At 33.2% G+C, this 25,281-nt stretch overlaps 1 protein-coding gene across 2 annotated transcripts; it reads left to right on the top strand.

The window, feature by feature from the left end:
• The first annotated feature begins 4,928 nt into the window (after nucleotides 1–4,928).
• LOC123714601 (bromodomain-containing protein 7-like) lies at nucleotides 4,929–17,837 on the top strand. 2 transcript variants are annotated; one of them, XM_045668941.1, is made up of 12 exons: nucleotides 4,929–5,069; nucleotides 5,151–5,260; nucleotides 5,434–5,556; nucleotides 6,308–6,514; nucleotides 6,903–7,103; nucleotides 9,069–9,222; nucleotides 10,318–10,452; nucleotides 11,435–11,575; nucleotides 12,656–12,792; nucleotides 13,344–13,528; nucleotides 16,196–16,374; nucleotides 17,692–17,837. In XM_045668941.1, exons 1-12 carry the CDS (start codon nucleotides 5,039–5,041, stop codon nucleotides 17,781–17,783), a joined length of 1,695 nt encoding a protein of 564 aa, XP_045524897.1. In that variant the 5' UTR covers nucleotides 4,929–5,038; the 3' UTR covers nucleotides 17,784–17,837. The 2 variants fall into 2 exon arrangements, with proteins under 2 accessions (XP_045524897.1, XP_045524899.1); XM_045668943.1 differs by lacking the exon at nucleotides 5,434–5,556 and having other exon boundaries at nucleotides 4,966–5,069.
• Nucleotides 17,838–25,281: the final 7,444 nt, after the last annotated feature.

Genomic DNA, 25,281 nt, shown 5'->3' with positions numbered 1-25,281 from the left:
TCCTATAATCACTAGATGGGGCAGAGGCCGTCCACAGTGAGTCTCCTTCGCGTTCGGCCTTGAGCCTCGTATTTTACCCCGGTCCAAGTCTTTCCGGCTTATCTCCAACTGTACGACGCCAGGTTTGGCTTGCGACGGCACTGCTTCCGCTTCCCTTGCGGGTTCAAGGAAAGCGGAAGCCAATCAAGCGCGTGCGTGGGTATATAATTTGAATCCCTTCGGAGTGTAACGTCAATAATTGACAAATTACTTATTGGTAAATAGATTGCTTTAAATATTTAAATTTCGTTTCTAACACAGATTATGAAACACGATTTTGTAATGATATATAAATCTTGTAATTGCCGAGAGGATGTGAAATAGGTGTGCCACCATTTTACATCACATAAATATTTTCTAACATTATGTAAATTTGCTTTTTATAGCTTTTAATAAAATAAATTTAGGAACCGATATAGACCAGGGCATATAGCGCCCGCACCGATTTTCTTTGCGCACTTGCATTTGCATTATAACAGATATTTTTGTATTATAGTTTATTACGATAGAAGATATATCTAGAAATAGAGAGACAGAGATGCTTTTAAATATTGCAATGGCTTGGCATTTTTTCAAGTCTTCACAGAACCTTATTGTGTTTAAAATAAAATAAAAACAACAACGCTACAACCTTTTTAGATCAGGGCCTCAGATGTCTGTATCTGTTTCATGATAATTTGTCAATCTTATAGGCAAGTAGGTGATCAACCTCCTGTGCCTGACAGACGCTGTCGACTTTTTGGCAAAGCAAGCTAGTTTTCTCACGATATTTTCCTTCACCGTTCGAGCGAATGTAAAATGTACACATAGACAGAAAGTCCAAAGACCTCAGGGTTAAGAGTCGCACGCTTAATCCACTCGGCCAACACTGCTGTCACACAAAACACAAAAAGGTTTTATTAAACCTTATTGTATTTAAAAAATTAATAATCATTTTTACATTCCAGTAGAACAAAACGCTGAGCTAAAATAGTTAATAAATTCAAAAGTACTTCATATTCTTACTCATATTAAATAAAAAAATTACTTCCTTTTTCTAATAGCTTATTAGAAAAATGTATTATTAGTTTTATCTTGCTTGGACATTACCTTGTACGCCGGTGCGTGGGCGGTACAATCGTTAAGGAAATAACATCTTACGTAATAATTTCGATTTGAATTTTCTATCGCTTTATTTCGCTTATAAACTTTATTGTTTCTTAAATGGTTTATTGACTGTAATTGTGGGATGATTGTCGTATGCCAATTGGGCGCTGTATAAATTTATTTTTCGTATTCTTTTGTTTTCTATCACTCTTTCGAGGCTTCGTACTATTTGTCCCAATTTAAATAGTCAGTTAAATCAGTTTAGTAAGTCTAATAATTCGTGATTATTTTCTTATTATCACGTATAAAAAATTGCTTTACAACCCATCCAAATTTTTTAAATAATAGCAAATGTTTTTGAAGGCAAGGTGCATTTAGTGTGTGAGAGTATTTATGCCATAAGTTATTATACACAATCTAAATGTACCACTTTCTTTACAAATAAACGATCTATTTAAGTTTCCGTTATCATATTTCTTTATTTTCCAGCTCTTTTACTTTACTTTTCAGAATTTCTTCGAGGTTTTGGTCCATGAAGGAAATCTTAAAAAGGCAATTTCCCCATCACCTCTAGAAAATTGTCTTGGACACTTGTATCTTAGCTACTTTCACATACGGCTGCCAAACATGGACTTACAATACAAAAATAAAAACCAAACTAGTAGCATGCCAGAAAGCATTGGAAAGAAGCGTTCATAAAATAAGAAACTACATAAAATTAAAAGCGAAAAAAAAGTGATAGATCCCTTACAATACGCCGTAAATGAGAAGTGGCAATGGGCGAGGCATATAGCAAGATAAAAGGCACAGATATAAGGTGGACTTTAAATACAACTGTATGGAAAGGACCAAGGAGAAGAAGGAGAAGAGGGCGCCCCAAAAAAAGGTGGATAGAAGAAGTAGAAGCGAATGGAGAAAGAAAGCCATGGACATAGTTAGTTGGAAAAAGCTGGAGGCCTTTATCCGCGAAGGGGTTCCGATCGACGGTACTGAATTTACCTATGATATTGTGTATCTAACCTGTATATTATCTTCTTTGTCAGTATTAGAAATTAAACGGGCTTTATTATTACAATCATTTTTCTTAATAGGCAAATAACCTTAATCACGACACTGAATGTTACTTAGTCTTAGACGTGCTGGCTACCTATTTTTGGCACGCATTGAGACTTGGAAGGACTTGAAACATACAAGTGGTGGGAACATACACAAGGTATATCTGACTGAACAAATATCAATAAATAATTTAAGATGAAATGCATTAGAACGTTTTGTGATCAAACATATCTCGGAAGATTTACAGCCATTAACCAATAGCTAGTTGTAAGCCAATTTAATTAGCTGATCACACGGAAGGATGCTGTAACAACGAATCGTAAAGCCTTGGTTATAATAAAGCGTGTATAAATACAAAATTGGAGGAAAGTTTTCACATAATTCGAACTGTTTATGGGAATAATTGTAGTATTGTTTGAATCGTATTGCTAAATTGGTTACTATGCTTAGAATAATCGTTCGTAAATGTTTATGAATCAACTTTAACGGTAAGTATGACTTCCTTTTGTCAAAATAAATATTCGGGCACACTTATCTAACTCTGTATCTGAAGGTAAATTTGGAGATGGAACGCTAGGCATGACTTACGAGAACAATTCTTAACGCTAAGACTTGACATTGACCCTCAAAGACAATTAGACAACAACGTATTATGTATATCATCATCAATTGAATTTCCTAGTTAAGTTCACTTCCCCTAATTCCTCTAACTACAGAGGATTGTAAAATTATGAAAAGTATGGGTTGTATGTAGCAAGTGAAAACTTCATTGTTGTTCTGTACAATAAATAATATATATACACACCGTTATAATTAAATAACCATTGTAATTATAACTTAATAACTAACGTACCTAAAATTTTATAAAATATGAACAAAATCAAACACTGTACCCTTTTTATTAACGTAAACTCAATTTCACTGATACTTGCCATTTATTGATACTAACGAAAATCTATTTATCACAGCGTAGACACATTCCGTAAGTATTGGTATGTATCACTTAATTCGTAAAATAGCTGTATGAACTAGTCCTATTATCAATGAAATACGAAGAACGAACACGCGGAAGCCCTGGGCAGTGTTATATCTTGTACGAAAACAACTCGATTCGAAATTAATTGTTTGCGCCTTAAACCGGCCATTAACATTTAATACTTTGATGACTTAGCCTTCGCTTTGTGTATCCTACTAATATTGATTTTGCCAACATAGTTTCTACTTTGACAAACATATTCCTATGCCATTTTTACTAACAGCGAAACGGATAAAAGCATTACGTGGTGACTGTTGTGACTGCACCGTAGTAGAAAAACGGTTTTAGACGTGAAACACAAACCAAATAAGGTTTTATGTTAGTTATTAAAATCTAGTGTACCTACCATGTACAAGGACTGTCAACTAGTTTTGCAAAAGTAGTTATCTTATTTTCCATTTTATGTATTTTTCACATCTTGAGTAAAGTTTAAACCCCCATATAAATAAAAACTAAATCCGTCCAGTTACACTCTTATAACTTGAACAAACCATTTGTCTTTTTCTTACTCACAGTCCATTAATAATCTAACAACGAACAAGTTCAAAATACCTTTTTTCCAAATATGATCGCATTTATCGTCACAAACTAGAAAGTAAATATCGTATTGTTTTGCTCGGAATATTTTATTTATGTATCCGTTAATTTGTATTGAATAGATGCGAGTTATTGTTAGGTTCCGTCTGGTTAATAATATTTTTTTACTAATGGAATAACTATATTTCTTTCTCATTTCTGGTTTCAATTTAATTTTACATATATTTTATTTATTTATACTTCGTTACATTTATGGAAAAACAAATACCTAGCATAAAGGGATGCAAGGCATTTCTTCCAGGTAACCCTAGTAAGGAAAATAAACCAAAAAAATAAATATGAATATATGGGTAAACTGCAAGAAGTGCATACCCAAATTTTATTAAAAAAATTAAAATATAAAATCACCAACCTTAATCTACTATGATACAAAAAAATAATAAAACTAAAAAGGTAATCTCGCGGTTTCATGAATTGCCATGCAATGTAAAACAAGAAGAAATACAAGTATTACAAAAGTCACGATGAAGCATATGGTTAAGAAATGTTTATGTAGAAGAGTTTTAAAAGATGTAAGGGGTAACCAATCGTATGGAGTCGGGCTTCCTAATCCACAACAGAGATCCTAAATGAATTGCCTAAAAGGATAAGCTGTAAGATGGAATTTCCAAAAAGCATCTGTTAGAGGAACATAACACATACGTTATAAGGACCTGAGTATTTAAATTCATTTTTAAGATAAGAGGGAGTTTTGGGATGGAAAAGAATTGTATATAGAAGATGAGCGTCACGTCTAGTCGAATAGGAATATCCGAGCTTCCTGTGGAATTTGTACACGTATAAAACGCATGCAGATATTCTGCAGGTGATCAATATTGTCAAGCCACTCTTCATTCATATCAGAGGTGCATGAGTCCGCATAATCGAGAATAGGAAGCAGAAGGCGGCGTCACGTCGTAGAAGTGGCGTATAGTTTGCTGCTGATTTCCCTTACTTATTCTATGAATCGCACCTGTCACAGATATACAGTATACCGAATAAGTCTACTTCTTATCTATTGCACTAATAGCATGCTGTCAACTATCAAGTATGGTACTGTCAATGTCAAGTCTAAAGTGTTAAACAAAAAGCGACTGGCGGCTTCTAATATGTTTTTTTTATGTTAAATAGTTTTCTCACGTAGATTGTTTATGTTAATTTTAAGACATTAATATATTTTGTAATAAAGACATTTATTTTCATAGTTTTACCGTTTACGTCTTAAGTAATTTATTGTATAATATAATGATAGATGATCTAGAAAAGCTTAGTTGTAGTAAGTATCGACGAAGACGCTTTTATATTTTGTATTAATATATTGATTGAGTTGTGTTTCATTAAGCACTGAATATTTCAGGAGAGGAAGTAGATTTAAGTGATGTTGATCATTCGGCAACAGAAGATGTTAAAGAGCGAGAAGAAAAACCTAAAAAGAATCGTAAAAGAAGACGTCGTGAAATAGACATGGTAGGTTTATTTTGTGCTTATATATGTACATATTATTTGCGTATCTATTCTGTCTTTCTTAATTTCGAGGGCTCACTGTGCAACATTTTCAGTATAAAGTTAAACGTTTAAGTTAGTAGCAATCTTAGATATACTATAAGAATTTATTAGTATAGTAATCGGACAACTTTCAGATAAAGTTGTCCGATGATGACGAAAGTGATGATGAGGGGCTGACTAAGAAGTTGCTGCGGAGACAGAGTCCTGGACCAAACTCTCCTGCTTCACATAGGGAACCTCGGTCCTGTGTGCTCAAGGTGAGGCTAATGTCTCACAAAATAGGATCTTTACTTTTTAAATACCTCAAAATATATTTTTACAAAAATGTTTATTAGCTGTTGCTAATATTTCTTTATCACACCTGCATAAATAATTTCAAATCTCAATAGGTTTTACAGCTCTCAAACAAAGGTTTTATACCTAAATTCAACTTATGTTATAGAAACATAAATGGGGTCTAAAGTATGTAAGCGCTTATATTACTTGAGACCTAGCAACTATAAATAAGAGCCATTAAGATAATTGTCCTAAACTTCTAAGTAGTAAGAGCAAGAAGTAATAACAACTATTATAAATTTAATATTGACATAAACCTGCAATTTTTCTTGTAAATTAAGTGTAAATATAATATTAATAATATTAATAATAGAATATTAATTCACCTAATTTTGTTTAATTTACAAGAAATGAAAACTTATATACTATAATTGGAACTTTGTGCTAATTATGACTTCTGTATCCATAATCAAAAATGTATTGAATATAAGGCAGACATAGTATGCAACTTGAGACTAAATCTGCTTCTTAAAGAAACATTTTGACAATTCCTTTAAAACAGTGAAAGTGTTCCACTTCTCTTAAAACAGGTTATCAATTTATTTAAAAGATATTTTATTGAACAGTATATCACCAACTAATATCCTCAACATAATATTTATTCAAAAATTAGACTTCATAATGCATTATATTGTGAAAAGAGTAAGGTTTTATTTGTGTGAAATTTTTCAGGCAAGCCAAAAACGCCGGCCCCTATCCCGTCTTTTAGAACAACTGCTCCGTAATCTTGAAAAACGAGACCCAAATCAGTTTTTTGCTTGGCCAGTGAATGACAACTTTGCACCAGGCTACTCCACTATAATAAGAAGACCTATGGATTTTTCCACAATGAAACAGAAGATTGATGACAATGAGTATCGATCACTTAATTGTTTTATTGTAAGTAAATTATTATATGTAAAAAAGTATCTAATAATGATACAGTGGACTATTTTATATTGCTTGCATTGTTGTTCTAAAGTACTAACCATAGTTGTCCTATAAATATTTTTCTATAGAATTTCTGTTGTATACAGAAATCAAATATATTTAGAAATACATATATAATAACTCTAAGCATTTTCAATTTTATTTTGATTTCTGCATAGACCATTTTTTAAAGCTACTACAATACAGTAACAACAACAATACCACTTTTTGCAACAACTGCTAAACTACAGAGATGATACATTTATTAATAATGTTACTTAAATGTGATAGATGTTTTGTTTTGTATTGTGTAAAGTTTATAATGGTAATAAACAATTTGTTAATTAAATTGTTCCAGAGTGATTTTAAACTCATGTGCAATAACGCAATGAAATACAACAAGACTGGTACAATATATCACAAGGCAGCTCGGCGGTTATTACATGCTGGTCTAAAGCAGCTTACACCACAAAAGCTAAGACCTCTTGGAGACATCCTTACCTATATGTATGAGATACCTATTAAGGAGCTTGGATTTGATATTGGAAAAATGGATGTGGTAATATTTTATTTAACTGATGTCACATTTAAGAGAAATGCTTAAAACACATTTTATTTTAATTTCAATAGTAAATTATGATGTCTGTTTTCATGTGAAAAAATATTATATTCTTTTGGATGTAAATGTTTTGTTTATATACTATTGATTTAAATAATATATGAGCCTATTATATGCCTCAAGTATGTGATAAAATTTTAAGTCTTATATTGCTATTAAATTATGCTTAATTAATTGGAGATTTCGTTATTGTAGGTAGGGAAGTAATTGAGGCATAAAATATGTTAAATGCATATCAACATCATTGAACTGTCGCACCTTATTATGGTGAATAGAAAATTCAACATATATTTGTAGACATAAATTAGTTTTTAATAATTAATAATTGAAAATAATGTAAAATATATCATATAATGCCCTTGTAGATTGTCAAATTTTTAGAATAATACTCGGTAATATGCACATTGATCTATGGACTTCTTTCGAGAAGTTTTTCATAATTATTGCAATCAACATACAAGTTACCAAAGTTCATTCATTACATGTTCCGTTTCCGACTAAAATCTCCTGCCTTTTGCTTTATCCTTTATTGTATTATAATGTATTATCTTCTCTCATAATCAATAATAATATTAAGATGTAACATGTTTATGTACATACTTTGTTTTTAACTAGCTTATTTATCCCTTTGTTTTCTTTTGATGTGATGTTGTTTTTTTTTCTCGCGTGTAGTTTCCTTTTACATGAAACTGGCATAAAGTTAAAAATATTGCCATAATATTAGATTGTTCTTTTTCGTTTCTTCGACTTTCAAATCACTCAGATGCTAAAGTTTTCACTTCAATAAGTAGTGTTTTAATACATGCATTATATATACAATGATATATATATGTGTGTGTGAAAGTTCATTAATTAAAAAATAATGTCGGAATTGTACCTATAAAAAAGTTGAATAAAATAGTATGAAGCCAGGTAGCGCCAATCATCATTCAGAGACATCATTTAGAGTTCCTCATAAAGCCTTTCCAAAGATCAATGTGCTTCGAGTGAGCACTGCATATGCCATGTGCATGCGTTAACTGTAGTTTGACAATGTACAATGAAATTTACGAGAGTAATGTTCCACGCAGCCGCTACGGACGTATGGTAGAAAGGTTTGCAATATAATTACTAGCCCTGCGGGATAACTGGAGACTGATTATTAGTTTTTGGTTCCACTGTATATAATTTTCTATTGTTTTATATATATCTGTGGGTTTCATGAACAAATGTTAACTAAAATAATATTATAGATGCCTGACTTTTGAGATTTTTGCATGATGGGGGAAGTTTTGCACGAGTTGATTTAATTATTACAGTTCTGTAATTAGAACTGACATCTCGAAATCCTTGAGTCCCAAGAAGCCTAAATGTCTCTTGCCAAATGCGTAGGACTTTGCTGTACGTTTGCGACAAATTCTGTGAAAGATCGTTTGGCGCCTTTGTATCGTCACTGAGTTTGACATTTTAGAAATGTCAACTGTCATATTCTTATATTGGCATCTATTTAAAAAAGAACAGTGCTTTACAATAGTGGAGTATATACTATTTAGTTTAATTAACAATGTGTTGAATGTAAGATTTCATTTTATATTTTTACAAATAAGATTATATATTCATTTCTAAGTGTTGTGTTAAAATTGAGGTTTTTTCGTTGATTTTCGAAGTTAAAGACGGCGTTTATTAATTGTATATATTTTGTTATTTTCAAAATTCCCTCAAGGTCTCCTGTTATTTTGTTACGTAGTGTATGCACTTAGTAATAGTGACTAGAATCGCTTAAAATCTGTTTGTTTGTTAAATTATAGTGCGAACTTTTGCATGCGGCGTGTGTGTGTATGTTTTCGATTTCGGGCTTTTTGATAAACGATTGGAAAATGCACGACGAACTTTATGGTATATGAAACCTGAAACTTTTATCAACAGCACAAAGTGCTCAAGCGGAGCAGTCCCATAAAGAGTGGTGGGTCTGAGTGTGACGTGGTCTCCGACGGGCAAGAGAGGCAGGATTCTGGAGACAGTGTGAAGATCCAGATGGAGGCCGCTAGGGAGCAGCACAGGAGACGGTTGGCTAAGAAAGGTAGCGCAGTAGCTTTTAGTAAGAGAAACTAGAACATACTTTCAGCGTCTTTTTAAAGAAACACAAATTACCAGAAAGAGAAGAGAAAAGGAACTGCCTTTTCTCTTCTCTTTGTTATTATGAGACGGTGGACGCCTCTTAATCACCATTAATCATCGTCAATTGAGTCAGTAACAATAATGGTTATTACAAACAGCCGGAAGATCTTCTTGCGGTTTCTTTAACTGTCAATGTTCTTTAAGTGATAAATTTTATAGAGGTGTCATGGAATACGGTAGCATCTCTTTTAGCAACTCCTCATTGGGGTGTTAAAGATGTTAATTTCTGTGCGTCTTTAAGATAGCGTGTGTTGACCTCAAAAACATTGACTTGATAGTTTAGAATTAATATTAGACTTAAGATCCTTATTAATCCAAAGTTAGGCTAGATCGTATTAATGTCCGTTTTACCATCCACGTTCATGATATCTCAGTGAAGAAACAATTTATTGGAAAAAAAATCGGTTGTCTGTAAAGTTGGTTTACTGACGATAGTTGAACGTGACAATGTCATAAGAAAATACTGATGGAATGGTTGCTTTTACAAAAGAAAATTTTAATTTCATTTGTCTGATAGATATTTTGTATGAATATAATGAAGTAGGTAAATGGAAATCACAATTGAATTGATCAAGTTACATTTATTTGTACGTATAAATACAATTATGTCAATTTTTTTCATCGCTCACTCAAGTAAGAGAGAGGCTGATTATGCCTCTTTGTCGCTCGTACCGCGCTCTCGCTTGCACTTCAAGCCTTAAATGGAACACCTAAGAGCGAGGTAACGCCGCATGAATCATGTTTTATCGTGCGTGCAGCCGGCTCCATCGAATTATAAGACGTTGTCACGTCAAAAACTTGAGAACTGTAGTTCGAAAATAATTTTAAGTTCAAATGGCCAAACTAGGCTGACAAAAATAGAATCCTGAATACGATGACGTCACTCCCAGACGTGTTCAGGTGTGACGTCATCGCACTATCCGCAGATTGACGCAAATACATAAATATTTATGTAGAAATTATTAGAATTATGTAGAAATTTATAATTTAATTTCAGCGTTCCCCCGGATGGATGCGGATGGCAAAACGACTCTGTGCCTCGTGACACACCCTGTGGATAATACCGAAGATAAACCGGTCACACTTGGCCAATATATTGGGAAGTTAAATCAGGGAACTGGGTCGTTGCACAGTAAGTTTGATGATTATGTAAACGTTTACAAGTTTTTAACATAAATTAATACATAGTGGGGCCATCGTATTCAGACAACCCTTATAAATAAAAATGTGTTTGTGTACTAGTGTACACGTAAGAAGTGAAACTTCTTTATGACCTTATTTCTCGAAAAATGATCTACTATATGATCTACAACTTACAGAAATTGGTTAAATAAAGTTAAATTAGAAAAAAAATTAACAAAAGGCTTTTATTATCATAGACATGAATACAATTATTCCATTTTACCTTATTACTACTAATATTGTTACAGAATTTCATTAATTGTAATATATTTATTACTATCATTGTTATCGTTATTATATATTTTTGTTATTAATGGCTTCAATTAATCAACCGTGGTAGGGACAAGAAAAAGATGGCGCGTAACTGAAAAATGTGACGGTAAATATTTTTCCAACGCCGATAAAGACGTTTGACTTCAAAAATAAAATTATATTTCCGCTACAACCCCTTATTTATGTATATGTTATGTATAATTTAAAATTCAATATTAAAGACCGGTGTTGTACTCGTTATTTACTTTAAAATATCGTCCAACTATGGCCGGCTATCTCGTATCCAATGGTGCTGGATGGAAGTGTTTAACCAAACTATTACCGTAGGTTCTGACTCTAGTTGAATGAATTTTACATTATTTTTTTACTTCTCTGTTATGTACAATATAATCGCGATCAAGAGAATTTGATCGTAAAATTCGTAATCTTTTACTAAAATAAACTTTTGTCTCTTTCTGACGAGTAGTGTTAACGATGTGACAAAAGACATGGTTACGTTAGTTATCAATTAGGTTACTTTTCTATAGGGGGAAAATTGTCTTAATTCACTGCCAGTTCCCTAAGAACGAGAAGAACTTGCTGGAACTCTATCACTTTTAAATCAAATTTCACCTCTACGTGACAAAATAATTTTCAGTAAGTGAATCTTAATGTTTCAGGCACCCGGGAAGACCGTCGTAACTTGGCCAAGTGCGTGAAGCCCCTCAACTACGGACCCTTCAGTTCATATGCGCCTTCCTATGACGGAACCTTTTCAACGCTCACTAAGGACGAGACCCACCTCATATACCATACTTTACGTATGTATATGGCTGATAAATTATCCACAATGTTTATGTGAATTTGTTTTATTTATTGTTTTATTACACACTTATAATATAAAAAAGTAAACAAATGTGCATCACATAACAAGGTCAACGCACTGACTACGTACCATCCGGTTACTGCGTGCACGCACACGTACGCACGAAACGTGCAAAACCAGTTTTATTGTAGTTATGTGCAAGTAACGATACAAAGATGTCACAAGTATTTTGACCCGATAAAGGAGATACTAGGAGTACTAAGTTCTTCTAAGTAAATCAAGATTTTTAAAAACATTTTCAGATTACACGACTCTACAGAAAAAATGTTGTTTGTCTTAAAGTTTATTAGATTTTTCGGTTAATTTTACTCAAAACGAAAAGGACCTTTTTTGGTATAAAGTTTGCCTTTGTGAGTGTTGCATACTATAATCATATTTGACTATATTTCGGGTTTATTGAGAGAAAGTACTTGTAGATAAAAAAATAAAAATGGTGGTAAAAAAGTGATTTCGACATCTGTAATTGTGATTTCCATTTACCTCCTTTTATATAACCTCTTCTGTATAACCATACAAAATATCTATCAAACAAATAAAATTAAAAAAGCAACCATTCCATCAGTATTTTCTTATGACGTTGTTACGTTCAACTATCGTCAGTAAACTGACTTTACAGACAACCTATTTTTTTATCTTAATTTAATATTAATTCAAGAAGCGTTGGTATCGGTATCGGCGAATCCTTACTTTAAAGCTTTTATCTCGGGAACAACTGGAAAAACCAGACTGGTAGTTTTTGATAGATTTTGAATTTTAAGAGTAACATTAATCGATATCAACTCCGGGGAAATAAATACAGATAACACAACTCTCTCTACAGCTGTGGTACTTTTTGACATTCAACACCTTTTGTCTTCACACACCGTGACCACGCACGCTGTAAAGCACGCGAAACGTCGGAAAAAATTGAATGTAAAATTATGTAAAATAATTATAAGTTATAATAATTTATAGCTTCAATCCGGTGAAAAAGTGTTTTCTTCAAATATTCTTAAACTTTAACTATTTCTTACAGCGGCAGAAACGGGCCAAGGCAACGAAGAGATGCTTCGCTTCGCCCCCGAATCTCCCTGGTCGCTTATATATGATATGGAGGCCCTCTTCCCAGCCAAGAAGCCCCAGCCCGAACCAGCTGTTAGTAAAGATGATAATGTAAGTATTGTTGGTCTATGTTTTTTATTTAATTCAATGCAGTGTCGCCTTCAGCATGCGACTCTTACCTGAGATACTAGGTTCGAACTCCGGCTGTGCCCCAGTGAAAAGTCAATTTCTTCTTGCGCTTTTAACATACGCTCGTAAGGTGCTAGCCTATAGCCTATATATAGAAATAGATTTCTATATCTGTTTCATGATCATTTATAAGCAAGTAGGTGAGCAGCCTTCGTCTTTTTGGGTCTAAGGCAAGTCGGGTTCCTCACGATGTTTTCCTTCACCGTTCGAGCTAATGTTAAATGCGCATCGCAATAAAAGCCGTTGGTGCACAGCCGGCCATCGAACCTACGACCTTAGGGATGAGTAAGGTGAAGGAAAACAAAAAATTCGTGAATCATATTTAGAAAACCTAGTCCTGACCTAAAAGATGGGTTTTCCGTTACATAGTTGTTGTGATATCCACTCTCTCTTTCTAGAGGCTATATCTTATATAGGAAAATAAATTATATCGTTATTCTAGATTATTATTAGAATCCTTATCGTTTTTTCAGGATATTTCAAAAGTAAAAATAGATTTAGAGGAGTTACGTACACTATCGGAAGTGGGCGTGGACACGGACTTCCTCTCGGAGATTGAAGACGAGGTGGCGGCTGCTCAGCACGATTATGGCATCACGTCAGCTCTGAGGCACACGGCTGATCTGATCACCAAGCTCGAGAAGGAACAGAAAGATCGGTAATTGCCTTTTACTTAAAAGAAACTTATTTGGTTAGAAGAACAAAAATATGAGTGTCATATATATAAATGTAAAATTAAATTACAAATTACATAAAGTCTAGGCTTCATAATGAAATAGTTTATTATGTTAATAATATCACTAAATAAACAGGCTAATAATATTATTATAGATTTTGAAATAATTGTACACAGCGCCATCTGTATTTAATTACAGTAAGCAATGTTTTTTTAGTAACAGAAGCTCTCAATAGATGGCGCTAATTTTATGATTGATTTTAACCAAGTTATTGGGAGTCTTTACAATTCATTCACGAGTACATTACTTACATTATTATTCAGTATACGAGTTCATTTTTTACAATTATTGACGTAGAGAAGTTCAAATATATATCGTGATCCTTGAGATCACGTCAATATTTCTTGATGCGTTACTAATGCATTCAATTTTGTGCAAAAAATGCAAGGGTTATGTATAACAGACCAATTAAATGATGAGGAATTGAATCTGGATGTTACAACTGTATTTCTTGTAATCACCTTGGATTCGAAACTTCAGTGGTCCCCTCATATTAACGGATTGGTGAAGAGATTTAGTTCTGTAGCTTACGCGGTTAAAAAAATTTGCTCACTAACTGATGTCGATACAGCTAGACTTGTTTATTGTTACTTTCACAGCTTAATGACTTATGGCTTATTATTGTGGGGTCATGCTGCTGATGTCGAAACTTTTTCATTCTGCAGAAGAGGGATAATAATTTAAAATGTAGGGAATCTCTGAAAGATAAATTCAAGGAAATTAATATACTTGCTTTTCCTTCGCAATATATTTATGAAAATATGTATGTATACAAAATAGTGATAAGTTTACTAGAATAGAACATAATGTTAATACTAGGAACAAACGCAGGCTGCAATTTCCCCGTACTAGACCATCTAAAGTTAGTAATTATTTTTTGGGAAAAGGGATACTCTTCTGTAATAAAATCCCAGAGGCTCTTTTATCTCTGCCTTTTAATAAATTTAAGTAATGTATTAAAGACAAGCTGTGTAAAAAGGCTTACTACAAGGCAACGATTATCTAGTTGATAAAAGGGCCTGAGACTAGTGCCAGACAGGCTACTTCTAATTAATTTGTTTGACCATACGCTATTTTAAAAGAGTACCGAGAGTTTTTTACGCCGGCTTTTTCTCTCGGCCTACATCCTCTGTCTTCTTTGCCGATGAGTAGGGATGTCTACTTATTTCAATTTAATGACGTGGAATAAGTGATACTTGTATCTTATGTTCCATAATAAACAAATTTCATTTTATTTTAACGCGGTATAAATAAATATTGAACGAGCACGTTGACATAATATCTAGATTTTGTGATCCATCAGTATCTGTCAATACTTATTGACTGTGTGTGTGGGTGTTGATTTGGATGAGCACTCAAAGTAAGATGTTGGATCACTGTTTTTATAAAATAGACTTACGTAAAATATGTTTGTGTTTAGTGAGTGCGAAGTATTATTTAACAAATTTTGGATATAGGGGGTACTCTTCTAAAACGTTACGATGCGGGGCGGGGATTGAATTACGCGTTATTGTAAATAGTATTTTCGACTTTCCAGTACTTTACCAGTGTTTACGAAACGTTTTGCTATTGGGTACAGAACACGTTACGGCGCGTTTCATGGGGAGGGTCAAATATTGCGTTATTCTTGAACACATCCTTATTAAAAAATTAATGTATATTACTGATTACTTAAATTTATCGTCCATTATTATATCTACTCCGAAGAATGATCTTCTGACTTCTGACGATATATATATATGGTAAAATGAGTTGACTCAATATATATTGAGACAGGTATCGTGATATTGTATAGCGATATTTACTGACCGTCTGCCTGCAATATTTCTTCTTTATAATGTATATAAATATTTTCGGTAATAGGTAACTTTAATACAAGTCGAACAGCCTTATTTTAGGTCGGTAAAATACTACAAACCCTCAAATTTAACCTGAAACCATTCATATCTATGAATTATAATAATTCTAATATGTTTTATACAATACAATATGATTTATTATAGTTTTAAATATTGAAATATTAATTGTTTTATACATGAAAAAAGTATTAAAAGATTCTTAATGCATTTCGTATCCCTTCGTATTTGCGTTTATCTCAATGGAACATGTTGTTCGTTTACCTGCTCATTTGAATGGTCCAGTGACTAGGCTGTCTCGCTCTTACAACTTGATTACTAACATTGATGAAAATCTCAATGTTCTAATATAATCGATGTGTATGTGTGTAAAAATTGTGATGTCATATTTTCTTGTATAATTTTATGAGTACACACTGTTTTAGAACTTATAAACTTAAATATAGATTGCCCATAGTGTTTTCGTACATTTCATAGTTGATTGGGAGTGTATTAGACATAAAAATGCCTTTCATCCGGAGGTACTAATCTGTCCCTTTACATCACAGCTTCGACACAATTTAATAGAAAGAGACAAAAGAGTTTAGTACATACATGAAAAACTTAGTTTTATGAAGGAGTCCTAGCCTCGTGTTTCTGTATCTGTTTCGTGATCACGTTTTCTCGCTGACACGTCCGTTATTGGGTCCAATAACTTAACTTTAAGGGGTTTACATCTGGTTTTACTTCCAGTCTATCAGCTCCGCCACCCTGGCACCTGTCCCTCTGCCCGAAGCCTGGAGGCTCCGAGCGTGAGTTGGCTCGTCTCACGGCATCCTGCCTTCGAGCCATGATCCGCCGAGTGCCACCCGCTCGCTTAGCCCCAGTTTCACAAGTGCGCAAGGCCATGGGGGTCACTTTGGATCATCTGGGTACGTATGAGTGTACGTGTTTCAAATGCCACTAGTACTACGTCAAAAAAGGTAAATTATAGTAGATTGGAATCACCTAATCAAACTTATTCTATAATAACTTTATTCATATAGGTAAACAAGTATACTTATGAACGTCAGAAAAGTTAAATTAATTGTAAATTTACATTTACTATCAGTTCCCAAGTCAAGGGCGTAGAGCAGGCAAGAAGAACTGGAAAGATACTCTCCGCCTTTCTTTTTAATCACTAGTCAAAGTCAAAATATATTCTTAAGGTAACTTTTGTACACTTATATCGTTATAGAACCAGAGTTAGCCTATTGCCGTGCGATTCTCATTTCTAAGGTCAAAGGTTAGGTCAAAAAAATACTGCCAATGGGGGGTTTTTGACGTTCATTAGTGTCCAATGTGTTACCTATATGAATAAATGATTTTTGAATTTGTCTTTGGACTTTGTTCACATCTAACACCCGCTCGTATGAAGGAAAATATAGTAAAGACATCGAAATGTCTTAAATCCTTAGATCGGTGATATGTCAGAGAAAGCAATGATTACTTTCTTGCCTAAGAAATAAATAGCTAGGATTGTAATCGCCCTGTATTATTATCTTAATCTTGCACTTTTTCAAAGTGGTTGTGGCCGGATTCTGGTCCAAATATATATATATCGGTAGTAAGGCCCACGTGTTGTTCGTAATGTTCTTACGATTACATTTGCAGTTGCTTTCTTCACCACGTTGCATATTTCGTATTTATTTTTACGTAAATAAACGTCTAGACGAGTTGTTTAATAATAGTTTTATCAATTCCACCAAATAGAAGTTAAAATAATTCACAGTACGTGCGGATGCAAATAGATTTACAGCGCGGTGAGTTCTGCGTACGATTCCGCTGCATGTCGTTCCAAACAAAAGTGACCGATCACCTGTCGACCCGTTCCGTGCTCAATCTCGAACCTCTGACGTTAAAAGATAAAAAATGATTTGACATGCGGAACCGTACACAGACCTCACTCAAACGCCATCTGTGAAAGAGACAATCGACACTTTTAACAGCTAATAACGACATCTAAGATCGTTTTAACGCAGCCTTGCCGACATATATATACATATGGTATAATCTGATAAACTAGCTTTTGTTAGTAATTAACTAACAATAAAAATATTATAAAAAATAAATTAAATACAGCACAACAGTATCCGGCATTGACTGTAGATTGTGACTTGAGATACGAAAACGTAAATTGTAGTTATTTAAACAAAAATAAAAGTAACCTTAGAATAATTATTATTATTGAGATGTTTTATAATTTACAGACACCCCGATGGCGGTTGATGACTTCGAATTAGAACTTCAGGAACATCGAGACACCTCAGACCCTGACTCACGATCGAGCCATGATAAATAGATACAAATAAAATCTACTTTTTTATTAAGCAAATTTAAACAATAAATAAATTTTACAACACTAATGTCTTTACGTTTTTTCTATCCTTTTAAGTTTTATGGGGTCAAAATAGGAAATTCACATTCGCAGTGTGATGAACTTCTGTTAAATGTTCATAGTTACATTCGGGTAAAAAACAGAATATATATTGATAACTTTGCAGTCCTCAGTTTACATTTATTTCAATTTCCGTAATATTGGGGTAAAATGTAGCGTATGAATCGTCTAGGTTTTGAAAGAGTTGTAATTCAAACAAGTTATTTTATAATTAGGACGTCTAATTAGATGTATTTATTTATTTCATATGTTTGCAGTAACTCAATACTAATATAATAGAAAACTAAACTAAAAACATAATATAAACATAACAAGTAAAAACTTAAAATCTAAACCATTTTATAACTAATTAATAATAAGGCAATTCTTGTGAATTCAGCCAGTGTGCAAATAAAAACATCTGTCTCACAAGCAATAATATTTAGGGTGCGCAAGACACGCGTAAATGGCTTCTCTGAGTAAGTTCGTATTGAGTTGTTACTTGGCACACGCAGCCCCAGTTTCTCCAACATTTCCTTATTATAGATTTTGACAGAATTGTACACAACGCCATCTGTATTTAATTACAGTAAGGTTCAATGTTTTTTAGTAACAAAATCTCGCAATAGATGGTGCTACTGTATTATTGGAAGCCCCGTAGTATTTTGGGGATTTTTATACAAAACATTAATGTTGGGAATGAGTTGCTTCAAATATGGTTTGAATGAAAAGTGTGGAAATAATACACGTAACAGGTATGGTTTCAGATTTCAAAATGAAGTATCCAAATTATTTATAATCGGGAACGTTTTAGCAGCGTCGCCCTGCAAGCTTACAACCTAAGTGCAATTTGATAATTTTCTTAACCAATTGTCTTTCAATAGTGCTGTTTTAGCAAACAAAATATTATGTTGTACTGAAATTGCGACGCTTATTGCACGACACGTGCCAAACAGCCTCTAAAGTTTGCATTCGTAAGCCATCGTGTAATATAAACGTGGTTAAGAATAAAAATGCCAATATAGATTGTAGGTATATATTTATGAATTTCTACCGATTGGCACCGACTGAAAGATTTGCCTAGATCTTCATAGACTGTATATTAACTAAATAACTATTATATTTTATTCTCTAAGCAATAAAATACAAACCAGAAATATTTTTAAATATATGTATGCAAGTGTAATTATGTTGCAACATTTAAGATGCTTATTGCTCTTATAAAAGATACTTTTTAACTATTCATTTAAAAAATAACGTACAGTGATCCTCCTCCGTGATCCTTTCATGACCACGTTGGGCATGTTAAAAGTACCTAACTACTTTTTACAATAAGTTGTCATTAATTAAAATCATTAAACTTAATTGCAGAAAGAGCTAAATTAATTCATGGCAACGGGGAGAAATTGGGGTCCCATAAATGTAACCTTTTGTTATTCAATTATATGTAAAATGCACTATACAATAATATTTTTTTGAGTATTTTTTGTCTCTAGGTTAGTGACATTTCAGTTTTCATATATTTGAGTAATGAAAATAAAAAAAAAAGAATGTGTGCGTGTACTAGTGTACACACGTAAGAAGTGAAACGTCTTTATGACCTTATTTTTCGAAAAATGATCCAATATATGCAACTTTATATACATTGGTTAAATAAAGTTAAATTAGATAAAGTTTAACAAAAGGCTTTCATTATCATAGACATGAATACAAATAATACAATTATCTCATTTTACCTTATCACTACTAAGATTATTACAGAATTTCATTAATTGTAATACAATTATTACTATCGTTGTTATCGTTATTATATATTTTTGTTATTAATGAATCAACCGTGGTAGGGACACGAAAAAGATAGTACGTAACGGAAATATGTGACGCGTAACTCAAAAATGAGACGGTAATTTTTTTCCAACGCCGATAAATAAGTTTCACTTCCAATCGCTTTCAATAGTCAAGGAATCTAAGGTTTTTTTATGTGTTTCTTTAATTGTCTATTAGTACAGAAGCCTGATCATTGCCTATTAGAAAAAAATACTCACAAACAGTTAAATAATAACACACCACGCTATCTTACTAAAACGCTGTAATACGCAGCCGCATACAGTGTACAGTAAGCTCACGTAGTTTTCACATGCACTACACACGTTAAATGCTCAAATACAAGCACGTATTAAACAGTGTGCAATATACATACACACTGACATCTGCTCTCTCGCTCTGGCTCACAAATTACAGGCGACTATGCTTAGAAGACGGGAGTGGGGACGCTACGAAGTATGGCACAAAGAGGAGAGACCGATAATATACAAATTGTATGTATATTTCTGTCTCATTCTTTCCCCTGGCTTCATCCTACACATTTTTGTATTTGTGTCTCTTACCTGTCGTTTTTTCGTTGCATCCGGTTTGAAATCACAACGATTCTAAAGAAGTTTCACTTCAATAAAGCTTAATAATAAATCTTACAATAAATTTTTTCTTTAATATCAGTATTGATTGTATGTGTATGAGAAATACCTATGTGTCGGTTTTTTGTTAATATGAGTTGATTGTTGTAACGTTACAGCTTTGATTTTTTATATTGTGTTGTCAGTTACAATACACTTGATTCGAGAACCCTTTTTTAGCTTTACGAAATGACTTAACCGTTAACTTTAAACATACGCGGAATATTTATAACATACTTTCTACAATGTTCCAAGATAAATGGACTAACGAAATAACGATATATAATTTATAAAAATATTTGCTAAGTTAAGGAACTTGAGTCTAACTTTGTTGTGTATAATATTCGTATTGATAGACAAGAATAAAATTTCGGCAATCAGTTCTATTCAGACAGAGACGTGTATTGGATTTTACCCTTAGTTCATTCGTTCACGAAGACCGCATTGCAGACGAATGTTGATTTAGTTCGTTTAAACAATCCACAGACTATTGAACATATAAAAGTTTATTATTATTATTTGAATTACGAACGTTACAAGTATTATGTAATACGACTGGCGACTTCTACAAAAAAAAAACAGTTTTCGCTGTTAGCTTGAATGTTAATTGTTGAAATAAACGGTACGAAACAGGAGGATCATGTACTCAAAGTTTTTTTAATATATGCAAAATTATATTACAGTATATTTTTCAATTAAATTAGCAGTCCGATAATTTTTTCTTCTTTTTATACCGTTATAGTGTACTATAATATGTTATATATAATTAAATTTAAAAATAGAAAAAGGATATATATACATATATACATTGAAAGTTTTATTGTAATGCATTATTTAGTTTAATAAAGTTTATTTAAATATCACAAAAATAATATTTATACATAATTTAAAAAAAAAAAATTAATGTTGACTGCTAACATCAAGGTGCCGGTTTTTTGTGACAGTGTGCGCGCGCATCGTATAAATTGACTCTCATCATTTTCCCAAACGCGTCAAAAGAAGTATAACCTCAAAAATGTCTTATTTATTGACTTGAGTCTTAACGTTTTATTTGCATTAGTATATAGGGGTCATATTACTTGTAATGAAATCAATATAATACAGATTTTCTTCTTCAAATCCAGAAAAAAAACGTTGACGAACTCGATGTTGCTGGCGTTTTGGGTTGAACAGGTCGTTTAATTCCCTCAAATATGGTTGAGAAAACGATGGCTGGCTCACACGACATGCCTGTGAATAGATGCCGCTTCCTTATACTGGACTGCGAGGTTTCCGTACAGTTTTGTAATTGAATACAAATAAAGAGCGGACCGTATCTCCTTTTTGGTTTCTTCTATGTTTGCCATAGTCATTTTGTATGATAATTTGAAATTTAAAAGAGTACTGAGAGGTTTTTACGCCGGCTTTTTCTCTCGGCCCTCTGTCTTCTTTGCCGATGAGTAGGGATGTCTACCGGTACAAATTTATTGACGTGGAATAAGTGATACGTGTATCTTATATTCCATAATAAAAAAAAATTGTGTTGACGACATCTATGACATCTTCTATATTAACACAATCATATAAAAATGCGATAAAGCGACCTTGTCCATCCGCCTATATCTGCCCTAGTAGTGCCTAATATACATATGTATTATATATTGTAATTTGTATTTATTTTAATTTGTATTAAATTTTGTATTTGTATTAAATTATGGACACAAAAAATTCTACTCTATGACTACCAAACCTAACCCAAGAGACAGCTTTTAATTCGATTCAGTCAATACTTATCACCAATATTTCACCCCCATTAATTAATATCGGATCACCTGTTTAGTTAAATCAAGTGCGCGCGTCGGCCGCGTGTGAGCGCGTGCGCAGCGTCGGTCACACGACTCGCACGCGACTGTGGGGATGTACCGATTTTTTGCTATATAGCTAATGGTTTGTATATTTTAACTGACGGGCTTATTTCGTCCAGTAACTGATAATTAAAACAAATAATCTGCAATGGGTATATAACAGGAAGCCGATTTTGGCCGGGTGATTTTAAAAAAGCTTTTTAGAACTCGTGATTGTAATACAGTAAATTCTCACACATTTGTACATATATACATAGTATGTACCCTCTCATTGACTTAGATACAAAGACGTAGTGGTGGGTAAACTCTCTCGGTTGTCCTCCATAGATTACAGAGGTAGAGATTCTAACTCTCGTTCATAATTGTAATGTTCGTTCGTAAAACGTCCTAACAAACCTTCATGCTAGCGTTTGTTATAATTTGAAACCATGACATAATAATAAATTGAATATACAAACATATCAAATGATATCTACAGACCATAATACGCTTTTTACAGACGAGAATAAACGTCTGGAACCGGGGTTGACCTAACCTTGACTTTTAGTCGAGTCTCGTATCTATCCTAAAGTGAACATCGCTGTTATATTGGGTTTTAAATAAAATTTCTCTAACGATAACAGGACGTTTTTTATCTTCTTTATAGCGGCCTATTTTGTTTTGAAATCTTTTTGGAAATAAATATAGTATTGTCTTTGGTTAACATAGCTTTTACACATTGAAAGAAAACAATCAATTTTAAATTTCAGTCACCGTGACCACGCACGCTGTAATGCAACGAACGAAACGTCGGAAAAAATAAAATTATGTTAAATAATTATAAGTTTATAATAATACTAATAGCTTTAATTCGGTTAAAAAATTGTTTTCTTTCAATAAATATACTAGTTAGCCGGGAATAATGTGGCATTCTAATAGTAAAAGTGAACAAATCGGTACACGTTTTGAGTTTGTATAAAATTGCAAAACTCTCCTGTTTATTATTGTAGTATAATAATAATAATAACTATTAATAATGGTATTTTTATAATATTAAGAAGCCCGTTTAATTCCCAATCATGACAAAAAAATATACAGCTTAGAAGTTTTACATTTTATACATTATTTTTATCTTGTTATCCTATATATCCTATATCCTAGCTACCTACAGTTCCGTTCCGACCCCTTCACAGGTAATGGCCTACTCCAGCTTTTTCCAACTGGGGCGCCCTCTTCTTGTTCTTCTCCTTGGTCTTTTCCATCAAGCTTCCCCGTTATCGTTGAATGTTAATTGTTTACCCAGGTATATGTAGTTTTTTACATATTCAAGAGACTTTCCGTTAAGGTATGTTTTCAGCAAACGCGCAGTTGGTCATTATTTTAGTTTCTGTTGTTAATAGCATAAACATAGAAATGATTGACGACTGAAGTTTTGCCGTCATAAGTCGTAAGTTATATAGTATAAGTTATATAGTCTTTAATCTAATCTTAAATTATGATTATTTCATATCGCTACACGAAATATGTTCTGACAAACTAAATTATAGTTCTTACGACTTAAGAATGCTTGTCTTTATGTAGTTTGTATATAGAATTAGCATATATAATTATGGTTGTACTATAGTTTCATTTGCCAACTTAAATTTAGTAATATACTTATATTGTATAAGTAAAATTTTCAAAATCAATAAAAGTCTCTTCTATCATATTTTCATAATTAATTTAGTTAGTTCATAAGTTAGATAGTATCCTAATTTTCGATAAAGACGGCAGAGGCTTTTTGAAGGGAACTCTACTCATTGTGGTTAAATAAGGTTGTGGTAATAATCGAAAACTGAAAAGAATCTTTATTAGTCCAATGTACATATTTGTATTAGTATTAGAATTAATGTAATTGCCGACTGTGAGTACTGTTGTTAGAATATTATTTTTTATGGGACGGGCGGAAATCACAAAGTTATAACAGCCGCCCATCGCCATGGGGTATCGGGTGTGACCTTTCAGTGACTGTTCTTTGTGTCAGTTCAGTGAGTCGTAGTGGTTTGCAAAGACCTCTACTGGCAGTTGGTTCCACAAAGAAGTGGTGCTCGTCAGAAAAATAAATGTCTTGTAGAACGCCAGGCGTTAAGATGGACAGTATTGACGTCTGATGATAGAATTCCGACCACTCAGAGCACTCCCATTGATAAATGTGATAGAAGATGCTGAGGGAACCAACATCTCTACGCAAATCCAAAGCATCAAGCCGATCGAAAAGAGCCGGATCGTCGAAAAACATCAATCTTGTATTGACTTATTTGAATACTCGATAAAACTACCGTAAAGTCAATGCATAACATTCATCGCTTTTTCCCTTAAGAGTGCAAACAATAAAAACAATATCCCACGCAGTAGTTGAATTATGAAATTATAACCACCCCCGTGGTACCCTCTTTCACATGGGAACCTATGCGGCTCAACGTGTACAATAGCTTTGATATTACCTACCTTATAACTTATACAATAAAGATTAGTTTGCACTTACCTTCGAGTTGAGGTAAAAAGATATGTAGCGGTTTCGATTGTAAATAGTTCCGCAACTTGACTTATAAATACTAACACGCAGTATCGTTTGATGGATATTTTTATTTTAACCATACATATTTAGCCCATGCCCTGGTACCAATTTGTGTCTGCTTCACTAATTATTAGAAAACAAGCGATTTTTGAGCTTAAAACAAAACTATAGCTTCTTAATCGAACCCAGACTCGCATCGAGCGGTTAAACTCTGGCCAAAAAATCTGCACGAATGATCCAAAATTCGACGGCGGGTATCACGCAACGGACCACCCACTCTACAGCCTTTGATCCCATCAAAGGCTGTAGAGTCCTAGATTTGAAACGAATCCAAGACTTAAATTTCGTCTAAACAAAGCTTTAATTTATATTTGTCATTATATCACCTCGTATGCGCTAATAATCACAGTGAATGGGCCTATTAAAATTGCATGTGCTGAAAGCCGCCGGTTTTCTAAGGACATTTTGTCAATAGTGTATCAAAAAACTAATCCGATTATATACGAAACTTAGATTGTAATCCTATCGGGTTTATTATTTCTAAAGAGACACAATTTGTATAATCTTAAGATTCTTTGTTGTCATTATAC

Source organism: Pieris brassicae, chromosome 9, assembly GCF_905147105.1.
Source record: "Pieris brassicae chromosome 9, ilPieBrab1.1, whole genome shotgun sequence".
NCBI lineage: Eukaryota > Metazoa > Arthropoda > Insecta > Lepidoptera > Pieridae > Pieris > Pieris brassicae.
This window is presented reverse-complemented; position numbering and strand designations above follow the sequence as displayed.

Bases quoted from the DNA above. Each gene is read 5' to 3' on its own strand.
- LOC123714601 (XM_045668941.1), top strand. From the start codon at position 5,039: ATGATAGATGATCTAGAAAAGCTTAGTTGTA. The intron at 10,453-11,434 runs GTAAGTTTGATG...TTAATGTTTCAG, and splicing joins GGGAACTGGGTCGTTGCACA to GCACCCGGGAAGACCGTCGT. The intron at 16,375-17,691 runs GTACGTATGAGT...TATAATTTACAG, and splicing joins GGTCACTTTGGATCATCTGG to ACACCCCGATGGCGGTTGAT.